Source organism: Mesoplodon mirus (genome assembly GCF_964341445.2).
Source record: "Mesoplodon mirus genome assembly, chromosome: 4".
Lineage (NCBI taxonomy): Eukaryota > Metazoa > Chordata > Mammalia > Artiodactyla > Ziphiidae > Mesoplodon > Mesoplodon mirus.
In genome coordinates this window covers 112,299,769-112,319,118 of record NC_138979.1, presented here as the reverse complement: position 1 = coordinate 112,319,118, position 19,350 = coordinate 112,299,769, and the positions used below count along the sequence as shown (strand labels likewise).

The 19,350-nt window shown below is 40.0% G+C and overlaps 2 protein-coding genes across 2 annotated transcripts in view; both read left to right on the top strand.

The window, feature by feature from the left end:
• Nucleotides 1–285: 285 nt before the first annotated feature.
• On the top strand, nt 286–1,132 carry NOP10 (NOP10 ribonucleoprotein). The gene is made up of 2 exons (XM_082618018.1): nt 286–422; nt 744–1,132. The coding sequence occupies exons 1-2, from the start codon at nt 369–371 to the stop codon at nt 882–884; spliced, it is 195 nt and encodes a 64-aa protein (XP_082474144.1). The 5' UTR covers nt 286–368; the 3' UTR covers nt 885–1,132.
• Nucleotides 1,133–4,447: 3,315 nt separating this feature from the next.
• Nucleotides 4,448–19,350, top strand: part of SLC12A6 (solute carrier family 12 member 6) — an 88,045-nt gene continuing 73,142 nt past the window's right edge. The window contains exon 1 of the mRNA XM_082618130.1: nt 4,448–6,036. Coding sequence (XP_082474256.1) covers nt 5,766–6,036 — 271 coding nt within the window. The 5' untranslated portion in view covers nt 4,448–5,765. The remainder of the gene's footprint in view (nt 6,037–19,350) is intronic.

Genomic DNA, 19,350 nt, shown 5'->3' with positions numbered 1-19,350 from the left:
ATGCTAGAAACCCATTGCCTCTGAAATGGGTGTGAATTTTGAGATAAAGACAGGATTCTATTCATTAATGTTCAATCTGTATCCATCCCTACCCCCCTCCAATGCCTAGAAGTGCCTGACACACAGTGGGCACACTCCACGTGTCTTAGGACGCCCGCCCGCAAGGTTGCGACTGGGTTGCAACGGGCCAAGTCCCGCGCTAGTGCGCCCCCCTTCTGGCCAGCTGGAGAAAGGCATAAACTGGACTACATTTCCCGGCGTGCTTTGAGAGCGAGACTTCCCGGCTCTACAGGAAGGAAATTAACACGTGAGGCCTTCAGTTAGGAGGCGTTGCAGACTGAAGGAGAAGCTCACGCTTCTGTGTGGTCATGTTTCTCCAGTATTACCTCAACGAGCAGGGAGACCGGGTCTACACGCTGAAGGTGAGAGGAGGAAACAGGTTGTGTATGGGCATGGCGAGAAATGTCGTTGGGAGGAACGGTCGAGACAAGCCAGTCAGTTGCCTAGCTGGGGGTGGGGGTGGGGGGGTGGGGGCACGGGACCGGAAAGCCCAGAAGCCAGGCGTGGTAGAAGCAGGAGTGTGTGGCTTCTTGATCTGAGCAGTCGCGGCTCCTGTCTTAATGTTTACCCTTTTCGCGCGGCCTCCTCCCCACCCCAGCCTCCATTTCCCTCACGACGCCAGTGATTGGGTTTTCCCACGACTCCAGTACTGAGATTATGTTCTCTCTTTCCTCCTCGAGCAGAAGCTTGACCCTATGGGACAGCAGACCTGCTCGGCTCACCCTGCTCGGTTCTCCCCAGACGACAAATACTCTCGACACCGAGTCACCATCAAGAAACGCTTCAAGGTGCTCATGACCCAGCAACCGCGCCCCGTCCTCTGAGGATCTCTTGAAATTTCACGTCTCTTCTGCCGCCTGCTAGCCCTCAGGAGACTTTCTGAAACCAGGCTCTTCCATCTGTGAGCCTTGAAGTCTTGCTACGACCCTCGCTCCTTGCATCCGGTCTCATCCTTGCCTTTGATCATGCTTGTGGTGAGGCCATCATGGTAGCATCCCCTTTAAAGGGGAGATGTTTGAATCTTCTCTTCATACTTTGAATCACTGCCAGGTTATTAAAATGATTTGAAAGAGCTCTTATTTTGTATGTTGTGGGAAGAAAGGAGTGGTTTAAAAACGAAAACGAGGGAGATGAGAGGGAAGAGGGCCCCAGGGGTACAAAAGACCACTTGGAAGAGAAACTTTGGTGGCTTCTGTAGCAGGAGCAGTGCTGTGCTTTGAGTCTTAGAAGCGTGCTGGGGATGGGGAAGAGAGCTTGAGAAAGACTCCTGTGCAGCTGTCAGCATCCACTGAAAAATACCTGTGTGCTCACTTAAGTAATTTTTTTGTCCCTTGAAATGACATCTGACTGAAAATGGAAGAGTTGCTTGAAAAATAACAGCAGCTATATTGTAGAGAAAAGGCATTGAATTGGAAGCCAGGAGACCAGGATTATCCCCCCTTTGAGAAAGTCAACCTGTTTAGTTCCATTTTTCTCATCATTTCTAATTGCTCTTCTAACTCTAAAATTGATAGGGTTCAGTGGTGGATCTTAATGTACCTACAGTGTTTGTCCAACCATTGTGAATAAGAATGCCTTTATGCATATTTACCGCCCCTCTGGAAATATTCCCAGGCTTTTAGTTCTCTCTTCTTACATACACCTAACTTTATATTCTTTCTGGTAGCTAGCTGGTATGTGGAACTCTACATGGATTTTAATTTAGAAGATGAGGTATGAGAGATTCGAGCAGGGATTTTTGTTGTTTTTCAAGCTACTCTTGGGGGTTAATTTTTTTTTTTTTTTTTAATCCTGGAAGATTTCTTAGGACGAGCTTCTATTATGGGGCAACCATAAATTTTTAATCCAATTACTTCATATTAGAGGGATGATGAGGCAAAATATCGTATACAGGAATTCAAGGAATGCTAGCTTCTTCCTTTCCTTATCAAGTTAATCAAGTCAGTATTTCCCAATCTTCTCATTCATGGCCTTTGACATTGAATTTGAATGTTTGCTTAGTGCCACTGATTTTAAAATTGCTCTGTGAAGTTTGCATTCCAATGATACAATCTTCTTTTTCTACAATATCAAAGATTCTAGACTCCAGAAGCAGATGTAACTTAAATCAGCACAAATTTGATTTATCAAGACTGGCCCTGGAAAGGAGTAAATATGTTTCTCATGGACTCTGATGTCTGACTGTCCCAGCAGAAAAGTTCAGGATAGTTGTTGACTGCTGAGAAAAAAAAATCTCTAGACTTGGGTCATAGTTAATAGAAGACATGATTTTCAATCAGTTACTTAAATTTATTGGAATGGTGAAATGAGATAATTATTTCCTGTCAAGCAATTTTTTATTTCTTGGCCTGTTCACTGAACAAGGTTCTTAGCATAGAATCTGAGGGATTTTAAAGAGTCGTCCTATTCTATTAGGGGTTAATGATCGAAGAAATGTTAGATATTCTGCAAATGACTAGGAAAAGTATCTGCTATGGAAGTTTTTTTAAGAACTAAAGTCAGGGGAGTTCCCTGGCGGTCCAGTGGTTAGGACTCTCAGCTTCCACTGTTGGGGGGCTCAGGTTCGATCCCTGGTCAGGGAGCTAAGATCTGGCATGGCCAAAAAAAAAAAGAAAAGAACCAAAGTCAGTAAACGAATGCTATCATTTTTTTAACATGTTGAGTGTGATTCTGTCTTTATAAGTTACCCCCCCACCAAAAAAAGGATTAGCATTTTCCATGCTACTTACTGTGTAGACTGTAATGGAAAGGCAAATTGGTGTGAATATACCGAAGATTTTTTTCCTTAAGAGATCTCTTAGGTCTGAGCACATTGTGTGATGTGCTCAGAAATGGGAGAAGAGTCTTAAGAAGTATAGTATAAAGTGAATGAAAATACTTTGATATGAAACAAAATTCGATGTTGTAGAAATCCAGGATTTTTTTTTTAATGAAGGGAAAGTCTGTAAGATTTGAATGAACAGCAGGCATGCCTGAGGAGAAAACTGATCCCTCAGGGAGGTAAATTTCTTCCTTCCTCAAGTAAGAAAGCTGTAAGCCTGAATGAATAATCACAGGCTTTATAAAGAATCAAGCTTTGAGGAGATTTACATTTTAAATAGGAATTGAGTTTCCATTCTGTTACCTGAATCTTTTAAACCGGACATTGGACTTTGTGTGTCATTTGATAAAAGGGAACTTACTGGCTCACATCTTAAATACAGTTGTGATCTATTACTAGGGATGATCTTAAAACATTTCCACTTGTGCCGAGCAAGGACCCAGGCAAAGCCAGGGCCCAGATTGTTGAATTTAAATGTCTGGGTAAATAACAAGGTCCTGTGGTATAGCACAGGGAACTATATTCAATATCCTGTGATAAACCATAATGGAAAAGAATATTAAAAAAAAGGATGTCTCTGTGTATAACCGAGTCACTTTGCTGTACAGCAGAGATTGGCACAGCATTGTAAATCAACTGTACTTCGATGAAAAACTAAAATTAAAATTAATGTCTTGATCAAAGCTCTAGGAAATAATTTTCAAACAAAACATTGATGAGTCAAATTTATTGAACACTTCTATTCATGCATTACATAAACATTCTAAGAAAACTATTCTGGTGGCAGTAGTAGGGAAGACACTGAATGGAGTCAAGAGAAAGTGTCTCAATGGCTTCTCCAGGTCTAAGATTAAAGACACTTTCTTTAATGGAGCTTTCAGTCTGACTAGAAAATGAATACAGCATTTTTTTTTCCAGTTTTTCTGAGGTAAAATTGACAAAATTGTATATATTTAAGGTGTACAACTGTGATTTGACAGATGTATACATTGTAAAAAAAAAAAAAAAGCACTTTTTTAAAGGACAAGAAAAAAGGTAGCCCAAACTATATAAATTTGAGCATACAATGCTTTATAATAGACCACTACGTAAAAACTCCAATGAGGGTCCTACCCAATATATACCATATATTGGAGATATATGGTATTGAGAGGTTTATAATTTTTAAAGAAATTATGAGTGGTATTTTCAGGGACACTCTTAGTAAAGAGAGATGGTTTCTGAGGGTCTGAGGGGCATCGCCTGCTCCATGAAATACCTCCACCTCCAGAATGAGTTTGTGCAACACAGCAGGACCACAACACAGCAGGACCAAGAGCGAAAAACGTTTGTTTTCTCAGTTGCAGGCAGCTCAGGACCCCACACCCAACTACAATTCCCGTCGTGCTCCGGGCCTCCCACGCTCGGCCCCGCCCCTTGTCCGCCAGTCCTGCTGCGACCCGGGCGAGCGCATGCGCGGAGCTCTCCGCCACCTCGCGGGCTGCAGAAACTGGGCGGGGCTTTCGGGCGCTCGTGGGATTGTGCCGCCCTCCGACCGCTCCCCCAGGTTTCTCTTCGGACCGTTAACCTCGAATGAGGAACGAGCGGGGAGGAAAGGGAGGGGCTGCGGCGGCGCCGGCTCAGCCCGCCGGGCCCGGGGCCGGGGGCGGCGAGGTCACGTAACTGCTGCTCTGGTATCTGACCGGGGAGGAGGCTCCCTCCCCGGCAGCCCGAGCCCCCCTGCGCCCGCCGCGGCTCGGAAACAGTTACCCGCTGGTAAACAACAGCTGCGCGCGCATCCGAATCAGCTGGCGCCGGGATCCCGCACCTGCGACCTCCTCCTACCCTCATCCTCGCCGCTCCCTCCTGCTCAGCCAGGGCCAGCCTGCGAGTCCGTCTCCTCTTCTGTTAGGACCCGAAGGAAGAACAGCGAGGGGCTGACCTTGCGCCGGGGCCCTGGTAGGGGAGGAAAGCGTCTCCGGCAAAGGGGTGGCTCGTCCTGTCACACGCAGGAGAAACCCAGCAAACCGATCGGGGGCTCGATGGACTAGCAGCTACCTGCCACGACCCTGAACTGCAGTCCGCGGAGTCTCGATCCGCTAGCCGCCTCCTCCCAGATCCCAGGGACCTTTCTTCCAGAAGAGCGGGAGGGCCACCCCCGCAGACCTCTCGGAGGCAGGAATCCGCTTTGCCCCTGCAACCTCCTCTCCTCACCCTTGTCTCATTCTCCTCCATCCATAGTGTGGGATATTTTTCCCGTTATGCATGCTCACCTCTCCCACCAGACCCAAGTGGATTATCGGCCTCAAAAACATCGGGTGGCTCTACACCCATCTCCTCCCAGCCAGACCTGTGGGGTATTCACCTGATACACAACAGGTGGTCGGATGTACACCGTTTCGCAATCTGATCTATACTGTCTATATTCGCCTGATAAGGGTGGGCCTCTGCGCACTTTGCTCATCTAGCCGTGGGACATTTACAGATAAGGGACTAACTACCTCGGCAGAAACCTTAAGGTCGAGGAGAGAAAGGCTTCGTCACCTGCTTCTCTGAGACCATGGCTGTCTGCCCGCATCCCTGGACCAGGGGAGATAACTAGATAGCTCTTCATTCTGAAGGAACGAAGTTACACGAGATTGGCATCGTTTGTCTTTTTTTTTTTTTTTTTCCTTAAATATTTTTCAGCTTCTGGTAGTGCACTTTTTAGAACAGGCGGCTTGAATTCTGAGTAGAAGATTCTTATATATAGTGGCTTTTTGTGTGGTGTAAATCAAGGTAATTGAGAGGTTTTTTTTAAGTTATCTTTTCTATTTTTGCAACCAAAATTGCTACCGTAGGAGGAAGGGTTTTGCAGGGTTTTTTCTTTTTTCTTTGTCCTTGTAAAGGAAAAGAAAAAGAAAAAATGCATCCTTCAGAAAACACCACCAAGATGGCTTCAGTTCGGTTCATGGTGACACCAACAAAGATTGATGACATTCCAGGTTGGTCAGACACCAGCCCGGACCTCAGTTCTCGATCCAGTTCCCGGGTAAGATTTAGCTCCCGGGAAAGTGTACCTGAAACAAGCCGTAGTGAGCCTATAAGTGAGATGTCTGGAGCCACCAGTTCACTGGCGACTGTTGCACTGGATCCAGCTAGTGACCGGACTTCTAACCCCCAGGATGTTACTGAGGGTAAGTAGAAACATAGACAACAAAATATTTCCATTACTGGCTTATTTGTCCAGGATGACAATATACTGAGAAATCATTTTTCCATTATAGAATAATCATCACGAACCAAGGTACCTCTTTTTGAGATGCTTAGGAACCCTTTGGAATAATGGTTAGCATAGTGGATCTCTGCAATAGTAATTTGGTGTGTGCGAAGGTATGTGGCAAGAAGGAAAGTAGGTGTATGTTTTGACTTCCTCATTTTTGTCTTCTTAGAATTGAAATGGGTATTTTGGTTAAGGATGAATATCAAAGAATTTAACAATTTTCCAGCATGGAGAATCCTAAATTGTAAAATTTAGTGGAGAGTTGGCTTTGGGGCTCCAACTGTTACAGTTTGCTTTTAAGGCCAGTTATGAGGAGTAGTTATTGATCATATCTTAGTTACTGGCTTTCCTGCAAAGACTTCAGATACTGTATCATAAAATTCTTTAAAAAAATTATATTTTACAGAGACAGTGGTCCGAGTAGCTCAGCTCACTCAGGGTGAGGCTGGGTAGATCTGAGGGGGCTATCCTGTCGAATGGAGATTTCTGATTCCCACATAATTTCTTCACTTTGAAGTGTAGATGGAATGTACTGAGTGCTGAGACTTTGTAGTCGGGAAGTAGCACACAAGCCACTTCTGACTTATATTGACCACTGCAGACGTTCAGCTTCCTAAACCAATTTGTGTCTGTGGGCTTGGAGGTTTTCATTGGGTTTAGTGAGAAAGAGGTGATGAGATAAAACAGAGAGGTCATAACATTTTTCGGACTCTGAAGTAGAAAAGTTTGAGAAGTGCCGTACTGCTTTATATATTTAGTTTTATGCAATGTTCTAACTAAGGTAGATCTGTCAGGTAATGAAAACTTCTCTTAAGAATCTTCAGGGTTCTTACAATGATATTCTACCCACATTTGAAAACCGTAGCTTCAGCCTCTGAATTGCCATTTTCCGGTGTCAGGAAATATTGTTCCTCCTAACCTAAAGGGTGCAGGAAACCAGAATGATTTTAGTTCCTTATTTCTGTTCGTGTTTTTTCCTGTCTGGAGACAAGGTAGATTTGGTAAAGTTTATAGTCCTAGAATTCACTTATCCTTGACTAATCTTTTTTTTTTTTTTTTAATGAAGACATTACAGGTTGATTCCTGGACTTTTAACAATTTTCAACTTCTTGACAGACTTTACACTATGTACCATGGTGTTAAAATTACATTATGGAATAAAAAATAATTCATCATTTTCTCTTCTTACAAATTAATTCTAAATTGTAGTTTTAGTTTTTACCCATCATACTCTATTTAGGTTGTAAAAATACCAGATAAGACTGTAAGTGTTAATTTTTTTAATGCTGTAATTGTCATTAGGTAATTTATAGTTAAATGTTGTTGGGTTTGTGACATATATTATGGAATTATATTTTTATTCTGTTTTTAAAAGTGGACTTATTTCAGTAATGTGTTAGTTAGCCTTGCAGAAACGGGATCATCCTTGTCCAGGCTTTTGTCCTTATCTATAAACATTCTTTAAGGTCTAGAGTGGTATTGCTTTACACCATAAGGTAAAACTGGGGATGTGTCTAGGTAAAATCTATCTCGTTTAGCTGGGTACAGAAGTTAAAGCTTGGTTCTCTACCTAACATCTTCCTTAATGTTTAAATAGTCTCTGGTACTAGATGAAAGGGAAATTAACAGTCCAGCCATTAGATCGCACTTTTCCCGAGAGTATTCTTGGGAATCAAGTTTCCTACTTTCCCAATGACCTATTTTTCCCTTACTGTCTTTTAAAAAAATTCTTATGATGATCATCCTGTCATATATTTTCCACACTATCAGAGGGAACTGGTTAGAAATGTAATTATTTCACCTTTGGCCTTGTAATATGCAGATACCCTTATTGGACGTAGATGTTGATCTTCAAAGGATGCTGTTGTCAAGGAAATCAAGGACATGTGTTAATCTACATTTGTCTCTGGGTAGGATTTAGCATAGGAAAACAACTACTTCCTCTTCTACAGTGGACTCTATCCTTAAGTTCATAATGTATTTCAGAATTGTGTTTGCTATTTTACCATTTAGAATTTTGTGATTTTTTTGTGGGGGGGGACCCTTTTTACATCCTTCAGTGGTTGCGACATTGGTATCATTCTCTCTCCTTTCCCCACAATTCCCATGCCTCCCACATTTCTTCCCACCTTAAGTTTCTTATCGTGTCATATACCTTTTATTCACATTACATTGCACAACCAGGGCGGGGTGACACACCAAATTTTAAATATTTATTTCTATCTGTGTTTTAATTTTTTCCTACTCTTGGCCTTTTGAGTAGTAATTATCTTTCTGCTATCAAAGTGTTTATAGTTCTTTTTCATTTTGTCAAGGTTCCATTAGAACTTATGGGACTGTCGAGTTGGTAAATAAAATCAGCGATCTTAGCACTGTACTTGCTTATGCATGAAGAATGCCTTAAAGGTTCAGAAGGAACTGCTGAGAGTGGATACCTCTGGACAGTTATGAAAATAGGGTGGAGAGTGGGAATTTTCCTTTATCTAAACAATTCAGTAGGGCATGTACAATTTTTTATATTGAGAGTGTATCACTTTTGTAATTAAAAAAATTTTTATGGGCCATAGCATGTTAGTTAGGGAACCTCAGATGATCAAGAATCAAATTCTGGTCAAAGCCCATTTTAATAAATGAGGAAAATAAGGTTTACAGAGATAGTTATTAGTAGATCATGAGTGGCAGAGCCAAGACTGAAATGCAGGCCTCCTGACTTCTGTCCAGGGCTTTCCATTACATCATTTTGCCTCTGCCATGATGAACATTGTTTACATTTGCCTCATAACCATTTGGTTAACTTAAATGATTGTTAAAATAATAATACCAAAATAGAGAAGAGAACATATTTTTATATGTCTTATACATTTTCTAATAACATTTCAACCTTTTACAATTCAACAAATGCTCCCTGAGGTTCTGATATGTGTGAGGCACTCCAGTAGGAATTATAGGAAATGCTCAGGTAAAATACAGGTTCTGCCTTTGGAGCGCTCATGGAAATAGTGGTGAAAATGACAAGAACACTTGCACCAACATTTACTGAGCAATTATTATGGGCCAGGCTCTGTTCTGGGTGCTAAGGATGCAGGACTGAGAAAAAGAATCCAATTACTGTTCTAAGGAAGGTTATGATCTAATAGAGAAAGCAAACAAATTTTCATATAAATTATAATGCTGTATGATAAATGCAGGAATAGAAGTATACATCAAGATACAAAAAAAGAGAAAAATACAGCAAATTTTAGAATAATACAGTAGAAAAATATAGTTAAGGAAAATGATGAACTGAGGTAAAATGGAGACACTGAGAGACTGGAGGACTTGACGAGGTAAAAGTGATAGTGAATGATGTAGAGGGATTGAAGACTGTGATCAGACAGACGAATGTTGGGGTTAATGGATTCAGAGGTGGGGCAGTTCCAGTGTTAACATGATCGAGTGTGCAGCCTTGGGAGTGGGTTTCTGAAGTGGAGTAAAAATAAAAACCACTTGAGTCAGGACCTCTAAGTGTATCAACTTTGAGGCTGGCTGTCACCAAGTGTTAGTGAGGGATGTTAGCTGGTAGAGATGCAAAAATTATTTAGATAAGCCCCTCCTTCATGGAGCCACCTCTGAAACCTTTTCTCATTCAACCCGACACCCAGATAGATCAGATCAGTTCTTTAAGTCCCTATATCTCTTATACAGACTACTACTAGAGCACCTGTTTCACTGAATTTTGTTTTTTTATTTGTTTGTTTACATATTATCTTTCTCAGTTAGGCTGTAGGCTTGAGGACAGGGACCTGAAGACCATAATGCTCTTAAGAGCATAATGCTGTCGACTGAAAAAAAATGCACAACCTAAAAGTTGAGAATTATGTTTTACTTGACAGACTTACTGAGGACTTAAACCCTCAGTAAGACAACCTCTCATACAGCTCTGAGGGACTGTTGTGAAGATGTAAGGGAGGAGCCAGGATATATAGGAGTTTTTGCAAAAAAAAACCAAGTGGTCGAAACATCAAAAGATTACTGCCAATTAAAGAAAACCAGACATCTCAAGTTATTGAATTTAGTGCTGTTCTGTGTATGAGAAGATGCAAGACTCTGGGCTTATTGAAATTATTCCTTTGAGATGCGCCTTAGCTACCTAGGGCCAGTATCCTGTTTTTCCCCATCTTGAATCCCCTCAGGGTGCACCATTGGGGGTGGCTGCAGTGACTGATGGCTTGATGGCCTCAACATCCTTTGTTCACTCATATGGCAGGCAACATTCTTTGTCCACAGTATTTAAAAGCTCTTCAGCCAGAGTTGGAGACCATAGCTCAGAAGGGAAGAGGGATTAATCTTATATGCATGGGAAGAACTTTCCTACCTGAGGTGGGCTGCGAAGGGTAAGCAGCCGTTCACCAAGTGGACAAGGCCCAGCAGGCCTTTCCTTAAACGCCAGTAGGTCTTACAGGGTATTTATCTGCACTTGGTGCCATTATATTACATATGGACGTTTAGCCCACTCTGCTGGTCTACCAATAATTCTGTGTGTTATTTGTAGGTCACATCAATCTCTCATGCTAGGGTTAAATAACGTTTGACTAAGAATCAGAATAATGTTGCAAAGCTATCTTTTTATTTTTCATAGGAGCATGTTTCAAAGTACCAAGCAATCTTTTTATACTTTTGGAAAAAAGTTCTAGTTTTTTGCCCCAAGCAAAAATAAGTGAATTACATTGTACTGCCAATTGCAGGTGACTATTACCTTTCTTTTAAATATACCTTTCATATTATACGGTTATTGAATACTACCATTTCACTTTGACATACTAACAGACAGCTGTAACTAACATTGTGTAACATAATAAAATGGATAGTTTTGTAAAAACACATGGATTTGGCACCTTCTTAGCTTTCCTGATAGCATCCTCCGATAGATTCTTCTTTCAAGCTCGATTCCTCCCCCCACTTTTTTTAAAAGACAAGTAGCACTTGTGTGAAACGTTTTGGTTACAGACCCCATCTGTTTTTCCCCCTCTCCTCCATACTGCAAAGCCAATGATTAAACTTTATAATATACTACTTTACACCACAAGTAGCAATCAGCTAAATACAGAATGTGGGAATTTTTATTGAATAACTAGAATTTTCAACAAATAAATGGCATGGAGTGGAGGAGAGAGCAAAGGGGTGCGGGGGCGGGGGGAGCTGTTACAGATAAAAAGCTGTCAACCAAATGCAATGTGTGGACTTTCTTTGGATCCAGATGTGAACAAAACAACTGTAAAAAGCCACTTTTGAGAAAATCAGGGAAATTTGACCACGTACTTGGTGTTAAAAAATATTAAGGAATTATTGTGAATTTTCTTAGGTATATTTATGACATTGTGGTAATATAAAGCCCTTATCTGTAGAGATATGTATTGACATATTTACAGGTGAAACGAAGTGTACTCCACCCTCCCTCCCCCCACGCCACAAAACAGTTGAGGAGAGATAGATACGATTGGCAAACATAATTTGTTGAATTAGATTAATGAGGATTCATTTTACTGTTTTCTCTGATTTTGTGTATATTTGAAAATATCTGTAATACAAGCTTTTAAAAGGTTGGACTGCAATCCAGAAAGTTACTTTATTTATTTAAATTTTATTTATTTATTTATTTATTTTTGGCTGCATTGGGTCTTTGTTGCTGCGAGCCAGTTTTCGCTGATTGCGGCGAGCAGGGGCTACTCTTCGTTGTGGTGCGCGGGCTTCTCATTGCGTTGGCTTCTCGTTACAGAGCATGGGCTCTAGGTGCGCGGGCTTCAGTAGCTGTGTGTGGCGGGTTCTGGAGCGCAGGCTCAGTAGTTGTGGCGCACGGACTTAGTTGCTCTGCGGCAGGTGGGATCTTCCTGGACCGGGGCTCGAACCCGTGTTCCCTGCATTGGCAGGTGTATTCTTAACCACTGCGCCACCAGGGAAGCCCCAGGAAGCTACTTTAATAGAAAGGACTTTATTTTATAGATTCTGTCCTAGAATACTCTAGATATTTGATTAAATATTACTGATTGGAAGAGTGATTGCTTCAACTTCTTGTCTTTTATCTTGGGTGGTCTCTGCTATATCCTCACTAATTCTTTCTATGAGGTGCCTCATTCTTTTCCTGTCAGAGGCATGTTTCTTGATTCCAGATTCTCATAAACTTTGCTTTGATATTACCTGTACTGGAATGGAAGAGAAGGAAGAGGACACTCCTGGGTACCTAAGAATCTTATAAAAGTCATGCTTTTCTGGGCTTCCCTGGTGGCGCAGTGGTTGAGAGTCCGCCTGCCGATGCAGCGGACACGGGTTTGTGCCCTGGTCGGGGAAGATCGCACATGCCGCGGAGCGGCTGGGCCCGTGAGCCATGGCCGCTGAGCTTGCGCGTCCGGAGCCTGTGCTCCGCAACAGGAGAGGCCACAACAGTGAGAGGCCCGTGCACCGAAAAACAAACAAACAAAAAGTCATGCTTTTCTAATGTTAAGGCTCTTCGAAAAAGGGGAATGTTTCTAATGCTGACGTTTAAGGCAATTTGTACTGACCTAGAAGGACGATATTTGCTGTAAACTTTTGAATCGTGGTGCTATTTTTGCCTCCTCTGCGTAATAAATACTTCTGGACTAGCCAGACCCCTTGCAAGCTTCACTGGAGAAGGGCAAACTGGTTTCAGTCCCCCCAACCCCCTTGCCCTTTTGGCCAGATGTAATCTGCACAGCTGCACCTGGTGGGCTTGTTGACTCAGAATAGTGCAGATCTTATGTGTTTAAGTTCTTGGTGATGTGTTTCTTAGCAGTAGATATGAAAATTTGGAGAGCCGTATTGTAGGAATTATGAAAGCATTTTATTTTGTGATTGTGTAAAACAATGTATTATTTTAATGAAATTTTATAAGTAAATGGAAAACCAAGAAGATATTCCCCATTAAAACCCTGTTATTAATGCTTTGGTGTACTTTGTAGAATCCCTGCAATTATGTATAAAGATATGAGCACAAGACTGCAGAACATACAATACCACACACACACACACACAGCACCTTGCTTTAACTGCAGAAGTTTAATAGTTGATTAATAGGAAATATTATTACCATATTTGCTCAGTTCTAAGGTGTACATTTGTCATATATTTTGGGGGGGGGGCTCTAGGCGTGCGGGCTCAGTAGTTGTGGCTCGCGGGCTCCAGAGCGCAGGCTCAGTAGTTGAGGCGCACGGGCCTAGCCGCTCCGCGGCATGCGGGATCCTCCCAGACCAGGGCCCGAACCCGTGTCCCCTGCATCGGCAGGCGGACTCCCAACCACTGCGCCACCAGGAAAGTCCCCATTTGTCATATTTTTAACATTTCTGATATTCAAGTGCATTTTACTTTTGAAGAATTTTAAGCTACTGTTAAATCACAGGTGGAATTCACAGGTAACAAGATTTCAGAATCGAACCAATATTGTACAATTAATAAGTCAATCTGAGAGGCTATGCAAAACTTGAAAATTTGAAATTACCGCTGGATGTTTTAACTGAAAAAATGTAAGGGCTAAAGCTTTTTTTTGTTTGTTTTTTCCTTAAAATTTAAGTTTTTGTACTTGGAAAGGACAGAAATAGAAAACAAAAGCTGTATTAAGTTGTTAGGAAATGGCAGGTATACTTAGGTCTTAATCCTAACTTTAGTTTTTGTTTTTTTCTTTTTAAAATTTCCTATTATTTTAACTGAGAGCTGGGTTTCAGTCTTCTGCTTTGTATTTTTGTTACTCCATTGCTAAGCCTTATTACATTTCATATGGCCTTGAGAAATCCGTGCAAGATATTCTGTTGATAGCATTCATCTGTTTACAGTTGGAACCATTTGGTAGATAGCTTTAATTTTTGGCAAAGTGGCACCTAAATTTCTTCCATTTTACCAGACAAGGCTGTTTTTCCTTTTGGGGTAAGGGTATTCATTTTTCATATTGCTAATTTTAAAAAAAGAAAACACTAATAAGTTTAAAACTCTTGTATACACACGTACATTTTCACTTCGAGGAGCTATGATAATTGAATCCAACTGAAATTTATCTTTATTTTAAGAGCATTTGCTTTTAATATTTGAGCTCGTTTTTTTATATCCAGAAATAATACTTATTTTTACAACAGTTAATTTACATCCCAAGGTGCATGTAAAAAATTCTGCTTTTGATTTTTATTTTTTTTAATAAATTTATTTGTTTTTATTTTTGGCTGTGTTGGGTCTTTGTTCTGTGCGCCGGCTTTCTCTAGTTGCAGCGAGTGGTGCGCAGGCTTCTCATTGTCGTGGCTTCTCTTGTTGCAGAGCACAGGCTCTAGAGCGCAGGCTCAGTAGTTGTGGCACACAGGCTTAGTTGCTCCGCGGCATGTGGGAGTCTTCCCAGGCCACGGATCGAACCCGTGTCCCCTGCATTGGCAGGCAGATTCCCACCCACTGCGCCACAAGGGAAGCCCCCTGATTTATTTGTTTTCTAATTTAGCAATGTTCTAATTTCCAAATAAAATTTTAGGAATTAATAGGAAATAGAGAACAGGCTTTCCTATTAGGTGAGGTTAATTCTTTCCTTTGCTGAAAAATCATCAGTTCTGATACTTTTTCATTTAAAAAAAAAGTCATTTTCTTCTGAGCTAAGGTGGATTCTTCTCCAGGAAAAAGCTGAAGCTGATAAGGTTAAGTAACCTGCCTAGGGTCATAAAAGTAATAAATTGAAAAATAGTGATTTGAACCCAGTGTTTGTGATTCTAACACCAGTATTATTGTCATTACACTTTCTCTGCTAATGGTGGCTGGCTCTGTTGAAACATTTATTCAACTGCAAATGTATAATAGAGCAAGCATAAGGAAATGCATCTTTATCTTCTGGGTACATTTTTGCAATTATTTTGCCTGGGATTGGGGGCATGAAAGGAAATCGTTTTTTAAAAAAAGTAGTAAAATGACATGTTTCCAGAATAACTTAAGGTTCTGTGTTCCTAACAAGAAATCTGGCCTAACAATGTGTATTTTACTCTCTTTTACACAAATGATCTCAGATAACTAGGGCAGTATAATAGTGCTGAATTACATGAACAGTTACTGATTTAGTTACATTAGTCTGTCTAAAGTTAATGAATATTCATATTTTGACCCATGTCTCAGTAGATCTATTTTAAAATGGAGTTTTGTTTCAGGGGAGGAAGGAAGCAATAACTTATAAAAACACTTGTTCTCTGAGGTGAAAATTAACAAGGAAATTTTGTTTCAAATTATGTTTTCATTTTCTTTTCTTTACATTTTTAGAAATATGTTCTAAGTTTTGACAGTATGGTGCTTAACATCAGTTTTATTTTCTATACAGTATTGGTAGCCTTGACTAGAAGCCCATATAGCGTATTTCATAATAAAAGAATGAAATGTCATACATCAGAAATGAGATTCTGAGTTACTGAGTAGTCCATGTTGGTAGCTGCCAGTGCTACCTCTGGTTGGTGATTCTTGGGTCCTATCATACCTAGGGTATAATGACATTGAGATGAGCAGTCTTATACAGGGAATTGCAATATTGTGAAAAAGATAACAGTAGAAGCTGAGGGCTCTAAGTACTCAGAGGCTTTTGATAATGCCTTCTTTAGTATTTGGATCAGTAGCCAAAATGGAAGGTGTAGCTAGCAAATTAGCTAGCCATCAACTATCCTGCTACATTCTTTCCTCTAGTGAAGACTCACAACTTTAGGTCCCTGTAGAAGTAACTGGGCAAGGTAGTGCTGTGTTGTGCTCTCAAGATTCTTTCTATGCTTATACTGTATTACAGTATATTGTTTTATATTGCCTTTTATTATGTAGCTAATTGGATAACAAGACTGCGAACTCCTTGAGGGCAGGAGCAGTCTTGTTCTCCATTGCATTCCTGTTTCCTGGCACATAGTGAACACTCAAATATATATTGAATAAATGCATGATTCCTTCAGCCTCAGTAAAGCATAGATTTTTCTGATGTTTTGATTTGGAGAACCCTTTGTCATCCTTACCCTACAATATTACGAATCCATCAGAAAATAATGTCTTTTATGTATTTACTATCTTTCAGTCGTTAGTCCCAAAATACATTATTCATTATTCATGCCGTCTTATAAAAATCTATTCATAGACAATTTTATGTAATTTTGAGATTTAGAAGTCTTAAATCCTTACTATCCATGATAGTTGGTCCTCATCAAAGTAATTGATTCATTTAAGTCTTTTTATAATTGTCTACGTAGTAAGGCAAAATTTAGTTTGTGATCATTTTTATATTTTAAATTAACATTTACTGTCCCAGTGTCTGAAGGAGAAAAAGGTTTTGCTGAGTATGGTAAATAGGAAATTGGTATATACATAATGAGAATCTGTATACTTTTCAGGCTCCAACTATATCTCTAAATTTAGGTAGTGAACTGCTCATTCTCTTCTAGCAGAATGTTTAGATCATTCTCTAACAGAGCCATTCAGAGTGTTGTATGCAGACAGTGCTGGACCATGAGCTATTTATTATGTCTGTGAGGAGATGAGTTCGGAAATTCAGAGTTTTTAGAAACTTGCATAGCAGTTTGTTAAAGCAGGTTTATGTCTATTGAATCTATAAAAATTGGAATTTGTGTTTTGTATATTTTTCATTTTCTAGTAATTTTTATTATTATTATTGGGGTTTTTTTCAAAATTTTTAGCCCACAATGAACTGGAAGTTTCGAGAAAAATAGTCCTTTACCAGAGATAATTTGCAATGAGATTGTGTGGTTCTAGATAATTTGCATAGCTTTTGTACAATACAGTTCTCAGTTTCTGCAAACCAAGAGGAAATACATATATGATTTGCTTTAAAATTGAATGGTTTTTAGTGATAGGATATAACAAATATAAAAACTGATAGAGAATCCTTATGTCGAAAATAATTTCCCACTGACTTTCCCTTGTTTCAGTCTTTTCACTGAACCTAATTTGTCTTCATTTTTTAAATAAATGGGTTGAATAAAATAAAATGCTGGTTATCATGAATTGTTAGCCATGATTAAAAATTAATAATAGAATAGTGTAGAATGGTAAATTTTACTTTCAAAATATTACCCAAAGTAGACACATTCTTTTAAAGAATGGGCATGCTTTTTTAAAAATACAGACTTAATATAGTCACAAGTGTTTTACTGAAACTAATAAAATAAATATAATATGTATAATATTTAGCCTAATGTATAAAGCACTGTGGAAGTAATACCATAAGAAATGCCCTTTTTGCCCTAGCCTGGCCTTATATCTTACTGCTTCAAAATACCATAGATTTTTTTTTTTAATTTATTTTATTTAAGTATAGCTGATTTACAATGTCATGTTAATTTCTTCTGGACAGCAAAGTGATTCAGTTATATTATATATATATTCTTTTTCATATTCTTTTCCATTATGGTTTATGACAGGATATTGAATATATTAATAGTTCCTTGTGCTACACAGTAGGACCTTGTTTATCCATTCTGTATGTAGTAGTTTGCATCTGCTAATCCCAAACTCCCAATCCACCCCTCCCTCACCCTCTCTCCCCACTGGCAAGCACAAGTCTGTTCTCCCATGGATATTGCTGTTGTGGTGGTGGGGTTTTTTGTTTTTGTTTTTGTTTTTGTTTTTGTTTCTTTGGCCATATGCCATGCAGGATCTCAGTTCCCCGACCAGGGATCGAACCTGGGAACCTGGGCCCCTGGCAGTGGAAGCGTGGAGTCCCAACCGCTGGACCGCCAGGGAATTCCTTGGGTTTTTTTTTTTTTTTTTTTTTAATGTGAAAGTGTAAGTATTTCAAGCCTGTATGATGACTCTCATTTCAAACAATATTCAACACTCTAGAATCAGGAAAAGCATTTATGCAGCTGCCTGAATTTTATGTGAAATGAAATTTGATCATAAGTGATTTGTTTTATACTCAGATCCAAAGTTTTTTAGATTTCAGTAAACTTCATTCAGTTCATTGTATTTTTTTCTGACATTTTTTAAATGAAAAATTTCAAACGTATACAGAAGTTGAAAGATTGTATGGTGAACACCCATATCCATATCCTCCAGATGCTACAATTAACATTTTGCTATATTTGTTTTTTTTTAACCACATTTTTATTTATTTATTTATTTTATTTATTTGGTTGCACCGGGTCTTAGTTTAGTTGCAGCTGGCAGGCTCTCTTAGTTGAGGCATGCATGTGGGATCTAGTTCCCTGACCAGGGATCATCGAACTCAGGCCCCCTGCATTGGAAGCACCAAGTCTTAAACACTGCGCCACCAGGGAAATCCATGCTATATTTGTTTTATCACATATTCATCCCTTCCATTGATCCATCCATTGTTGAAGCATTTCAAAGTAAGTTGCAGACATCAATGTGCTTCACACCTAAACACTTCAGTATGCGTATAATTAATGTGTGATGTATAATTTTTAATGTTTTTGAGATTCATCCATGTTGTTGAATGTATCAGTAGTTCATTCCTGGTTATTGTTGGGTAATAGTCTATTGTATGAATGTACTATAGGTTGTTTATCTTGTGATGGATACCTAGACTCTTTCCTGTTTGGGCTGTTATGAATAAATCTGCTAAAAACATACATGTTCAAAAGTTTTTTTGTGGACTTAGCTTTTATCTCTCTTGGGTAAATACCTAGAAAAGGAATTGTTGGGTCATAGGGTAAGTGTATGTTTAAACTTATTAAAAAACTGCCAGACATTCTTCCAAAGTCATCACACCAACATTCACATCAACATTTGCTCTACATCCTTGCCAACAGTTTTTTTTTAATAGATTTATTTATTTTTGGCTGCATTGGGTCTTTGTTGTTGTGCACAAGCTTTCTCTAGTGGTGGCGAGTGGGGGCTGCTCTTCGTTGTGGTGCGCGGGCTTCTCATTGCGGTGGCTTCTCTTGTTGCAGAGCATAGGCTCTAGGCGTGCGGGCTTCAGTAGTTGTAGCACTTGGGGTCAGTAGCTGTGGCTTGCTGACTCTAGAGCGCAGGCTCAGTAGTTATGGTGTATGGACTTATTTGCTCCACTGCATGTGGGATCTTCCCGGACCAGAGCTCGAACCCATGTCCCCTGCATTGGCAGGCGGATTCTTAACCACTGCACCACCAGGGAAGCCCCTTGCCAACAGTTTTAACTGTGATTTTAATTTGCATTTCCTTGATGGCCACTGAGCAGTTTTTCAAGTGCTATTAGCCATGTGTATAGCTTCCTTTGTGAATTGTCTATTTG